Here is a 5,677-nt window from a genome sequence, read left to right on the forward strand (position 1 = left end):
TATGTATGTATTTGTGTATGTATGTATACATATACATATCAGCTTTTTCCTAATTTTCTGGCATTCATGAAAGAACAATTGTTTCACAGATTATGAGTCTCGTTACACGTCTAAGGTATGGATTGCCATCATGCATCTCGCTGAGAAACCTGTTGCGGACTGACATGATTGCTAAATCCAATGTCAGTTCAAATAGGCGATGGACTCACTCGGAACCATGGCATATCGACAACATGCCCGAGCTTATCAGACTCAGGAACGGAGAAAAGGTAGGTGTGGGTCATGACCTCCTCAACGAAGGACCTAGAACAAACGCAGATCCAGTAGGGTAGCACGGGTCCCCTTTCCCTGTTTTGCCACTAAGTTTAAATTTCATTGCATATCAATGTTATGAAATAAAATAAATCCTACTTCTCTATTCTGAAAATGTTGTGCCTTCTGTTAGAAAAATTCTGGATCTGCCTTTGCAGAATGGCCTAAAAAAGACTGGATCCAAGATTTCAGTTGAAAGTATGGCAGAATCAATTTTTTTAAAATCTGCCGCAGACATTTCTCAACAGAAAGCATTTGTAACGACATTTCAAATTTAGAAATGTCCGGGATATGAAATTGTCCTCGGCAGAGTTACCAAATATGAACAATGTCCATCTGTATCTTTATATCCTTACAAAATGTCTGTCTCCCCAATGTACAGTATGATAAACAAGTATTTGAAAGAGTATTAAAATTGTGTTTGTGAGGAGAACATTGTTGGCTGCAGAAATTTGCCAACAGAGGTAAAGATAAAGTAAAGGTTGGAGAATAACCCATAACTTGCAGTGTCATTGTGCTGAATTGCGTATGAGTGTGGTCCGTGACTACAGCAGCCGTAAAGAGGCGCTTCAAGGATGCTACACGTTCCTATCATTCCATGACAGGGACTGAAATGAACCATAACATAGGAGTAACCCCCTACTCTTCCGAAAGATGCAATGGGTTCTTTAAAGTGCACACAAGCCAGATGTACACGGGATTGGAAATACACAATTGGAAATTTGTTGTTTGATGCACTACGTAAAATTGTAAAAAAGTTTAGAATAAAAAGTCTAACACACAGAAAATACAAAAGGTCGAACACACAAAAAAACAATATTGCAAACAAAAGGATCATATATTCATTATAACAAGTTAATCCGAGAAGACTTGGTTCTACCAGCCGAAGCGCCGACATTAAGGCTGTAGTAGCGCGCTGTTAGGATTGTTGAATAAAATTTCTGGTATAAATTTTATGGTGAGGATGGCCCAAGTTTATTAGACGGCTGTACAGCACTGCCCTTGTTACTCTATACAGTGTATAGCCTCCTGATCAGTTGGTTAAAATTAATAATCATCAAATGTAGACTTGGTTGCCAAAATTATGCCATATGCAAATTTTTATAAAGCCTATCTCTTCAATCCACATTTACTTGGTTTCTGTAGGCCAAGGGCACTTTTTCTAAAGCGGAAATGGATGGAAGGATCAGCAAACTTCGCAATGTAATGGCAAATGAAAGCATTGAGGGCGTGCTGTTTACTTCAATTCATAATGTCAATTATTACTCTGACTTCTTATATTGCGAGTTTGGACGGCCATATGGCTTAGTTGTGACGCAGGATAAAGTTCTTTCAATTTCTGCTAACATCGATTATGGATATCCCTGGCGTTGGACTGCGAACGGTGATAACTTAGTTTACACAGACTGGCAACGTGACAACTTTTATAAAGGTGTAAATCAAGAGCTCGGCCAATTTAAAGGAAAAATTGGTTGTGAATTCGACCACATAAATTTAGACAAGTACAAAAAACTTCAAAATGCTTTACCAGGTAGCACGTTGGTGGATGTCGGAGAGTCGACAATGTACCTGCGTATGATAAAATCTGATGAAGAGATAGCCCACATCACAGAAGGTGCTCGGATTGCCGACATTGGCGGTGAAGCAGTAATTGAGGCGCTTGAAGAGGGTGTTGGCGAACATGAGATAGCTCTCCACGCTACTCAGGCTATGGTGAGGGAAATTGCGAAAAGTCGGCCAAATATGACGCTTCAGGATAGTAAGTACAATTGAATTACAATTACTGTATTTTAGTTTGCTTGTTGAAACAAAAACAATTACAAAATAGTTTTGCTTTAAGTTAGTTTTCTTTTAAGATTTATTATGGATCCATTATTAGCTTATACAAGTCAAAACTTTTTCTAATATTAAATTGAGAAAAGTATAAATCCTTCTCAAACCATGGGGCTCATATGTGCTGCAGGTTACTTCTAGCAACAACTGATACAGCTGTGTAGATAAAGTGCCTTGCTAATGGACACAAGTGGAATGCACAGCGAAGGATTGATAGTTTCTATCTGGATCTTGATGTGATTAAGTCGGTAGTTTTAACCTAGGTCGTACAGTATGATGTTATTTCAATTTCAGTCACAGATCTCTGTCTGTAATAATTCCAACCTATGCCTTCAGAATTTTTGTGACAATCTATTTTTTCTTTACAATTTAGCGTGGACGTGGATCCAGTCAGGAATAAACAGTGATGGTGCCCACAATCCAGTTACCAGTCGAAAAGTGCAGAAAGGTGATGTCTGCACCATGAATTGTTTCCCTATGATGGCAGGGTAGGTCTATAATCATCCACTATGATGGTTTTTCTACAGAACCAGTGCTACAATCATAAACAGATCCAGGATTTGAAGTGATGGGGTTCAACATTTTTCTAAAAATATTAACCCAAAAGAAGGCTGGGGGAGGGGCCTCTCCCCAAAAATTTTGATTCCTAGATGGCCGGAAATGAGCTTTTCGACTTCTGAGGGGGTCTTTTAATTCTGTAGAAAGTCAATTTGGCTTTTTTAAAGCTTCTTTGATGTTTGTTTGTAATAACTAATTCCGACAAGGAGTGTCTTCTCTTTGAAAACTTTAAAAAAAAGGAATGCTTGACAGCGTATATATAATTATTTTCAAGTTCTTCAAAATTCACCCCCCTTTAAAAAGGCCATGTAGTTTTATCGCATTCTTACACAGTAAAGCCTATTATATGTGTATGCATACAGAAAAAGAAAACAGACAATACAGTATCCCAATATATTAAGATCCCAAAAAAAAAGATATTGTTTAATAGAATCAAATGGCTTCAATTCAGTCCCTTGTTATCATAAACAATGGTCAATCCAAAACAATGTTTTTAATTTTATTTAATTGATGATATATTTAGGCGAAGCGTAGCGTATCCGGTCTGCCTACAGTCCTAGGCAGTTCAGCCTGCCTTTTGTACGCCAGGATCCAAGTAGTACTGTACAGTGGTGAATCATGCAGGAATTCGAAGGGGCCCACAAATGAAGGGTCTAGATTTTACTGGTTGGGAGCTGGGGTAGAAAAGTTTATGATTATAGCACCTCTAGATGGGCCATGGAAATGGCACTCTTAGACTTGAACTTGGATATAAAAGTAGACGGGCCACCTTTGAATCCACCGACTGCAGTACTTTTTTTATGTTTCATCACAGAGGGGTTCGTCCGCTACAAAAACAATATAACCTAATTTGGATAACAGCCTACAAGCCTAATTTGCATAGCTTGGATTGAATTGGATTTATTCGGTGTAAACACCAAGGATAGCCCATGAAATTCTAGAAGAAGACTTATTTACGAGTGGGGTCCTTCTGGTGGTGATTGGGCAGTACACTGGGAGAAAATCTCCAACTCTTTTTCGAAGAGTGTACTGTGTTCTTTAACGTGCACATGGGCCATATAACTGCACACAGGACCAACAGCTGAAACATAAGAAGAGGCAGCGATGGGAATTGAACTAAGAACCTAGAGATTGGCTACCACCAGATTATCCAACTAAGCTAAGCTGCTTAAACTGAAGAAGCGGTGTTTAAAGCGTTGCTTTAAACGCTGGCAAACAAATTCTAAACGGGGCCTGGCAACAATAGCCTTATACCATAAGAAAAACGAATGAAAAGAACAAATACAGCATTTGATTTCAAATAACGTAACATCTAAGAGTGAGATAAAATTACTAATAATACTCATTTTCACTATTATGTCTTACAAGTATATTATATTTATTATTATTTGTTCATGTATTCAGATATTACACAGCTTTAGAGCGAAGTGTATTCCTAGACCATGTATCAGATGACTCCCTACGCATATGGAAGGCCAACTGCGAGGTTCATGAGGCCGGCATGAAACTCATCAAGCCTGGAATCAAGTGCAAAGAAATAGCGCATGAGATGAACACCATTTACGAAAAGCACAACATCTTGCATTATCGTACATTCGGGTATGGCCATTCATTTGGTGTACTGTCTCACTACTACGGACGGGAAGCAGGTAAATAATTTGTTTAGATTTAGACTCACATGGTGTTGAAAATATTTGGGGTTTTTTTGACTACTACTACTACTATTATTATTATTATTATTGTTATTATTGGCTTTCCCCAGTAGTACTGGGAAAAGCCATTGTTTTTGTATTTATTTTTTTTTCTTGCATATATCTTTCCTATCTTTTTGCACTGTTTTTTTCTGGCCGTCACTGTGGTCGCTGATTTGGTAAACCAGCTAGGTTAAACTCAAAACTACCGTGATATGCATGAAGAATTTTTTGCTTTCAGTCATTGAATCGCTATGACCTGAAAATGCACATTTTATGCAAGGTCGGCCCATATAACGCGCAATGGTTATGGGTCACGATGTACCTCGCTATTACCATTGCAGCCATAGTTCAAGTCTCACTAATAACGTTGCAGTGAACTTGGTTTTCGTTGTTTTTTTTTCCACTTCATTAAAATTATATTGGTTTTCCATGTTTTTTTTTTTTACTTTGTACCTTTTAACGACTTTTCTTTTTGTTGCAATTTCAACTTCATTTCTCATTAAAGTAATGGGGAAAAGCCCTATGTTTTGTTGTTCAAACAGACATAGTAAGTCTAGTTAATATATTATTATTATTATTATTATTATTGTTATTATTAGTATTATTATTATTATTATAATTATTATTATTATTACTGTATTATTATTATCATCATCATCATCAAAATGCATGTTCCATGAAAATTGGATATAATGCAATATGTTATGAATGTAGACCTAATACTTGTTATATAAACTTGATGCTGCAGTTGTTTAATATATAACATGTTGGTGATGATCAAAAGATATCCCATCCACATATGCTTCAATATATATAACATAAGTAGGCAGAAAAGAAGAATGTTATTTCTTGTGAAGAATGTTGTTTCTTTTCTGCAAACCAAACTAAACCAAACCAATACCAATACAAGTTAATTTCGGCCAGAAGTGCACTCCTAAATATTTGAATTTTGTATGAATTATTTATGTTTCTGTTGTTTATTTCAGCTCTTGAAATTCGTGAAGATATTGAAACTGTTTTAAAACCAAATATGGTAGTGTCCATTGAGCCAATGGTCACGCTGCCACAAGGACAACCTGGTGCAGGAGGCTATCGCGAGCACAACATACTTGTTGTCACCGAAGAGGGCGCAAGAAACATTACTCATTTTCCATACGGACCAGAACACTTGATTGTAAAGAAGTGAATAGTGCCAAGCAAATTTGATTGACAAATTTGACTGAATGTGCACTTACCACCTATGAATTTTGCTACTAAATAATAAATGATATTAATAGATG

At 36.9% G+C, this 5,677-nt stretch overlaps 1 protein-coding gene across 2 annotated transcripts in view; it reads left to right on the plus strand.

The window, feature by feature from the left end:
* The window catches only part of LOC117103439 (creatinase-like), a 9,010-nt gene extending 3,333 nt beyond the window's left edge, over positions 1–5,677 (plus strand). For both annotated transcript variants that reach the window (XM_033243996.1, XM_033243997.1), the window contains exons 2-6: positions 90–269; positions 1,459–2,071; positions 2,519–2,633; positions 4,108–4,352; positions 5,384–5,677. In XM_033243996.1, the coding sequence (XP_033099887.1) occupies positions 93–269; positions 1,459–2,071; positions 2,519–2,633; positions 4,108–4,352; positions 5,384–5,583 (1,350 nt within the window). In that variant the 5' untranslated portion in view covers positions 90–92 and the 3' untranslated portion in view covers positions 5,584–5,677. The remainder of the gene's footprint in view (positions 1–89; positions 270–1,458; positions 2,072–2,518; positions 2,634–4,107; positions 4,353–5,383) is intronic.

The sequence above is a fragment of the Anneissia japonica genome, unplaced genomic scaffold (assembly GCF_011630105.1).
Source record: "Anneissia japonica isolate Jap-2015-1 unplaced genomic scaffold, ASM1163010v1 scaffold1272_len640109_cov177, whole genome shotgun sequence".
NCBI lineage: Eukaryota > Metazoa > Echinodermata > Crinoidea > Comatulida > Comatulidae > Anneissia > Anneissia japonica.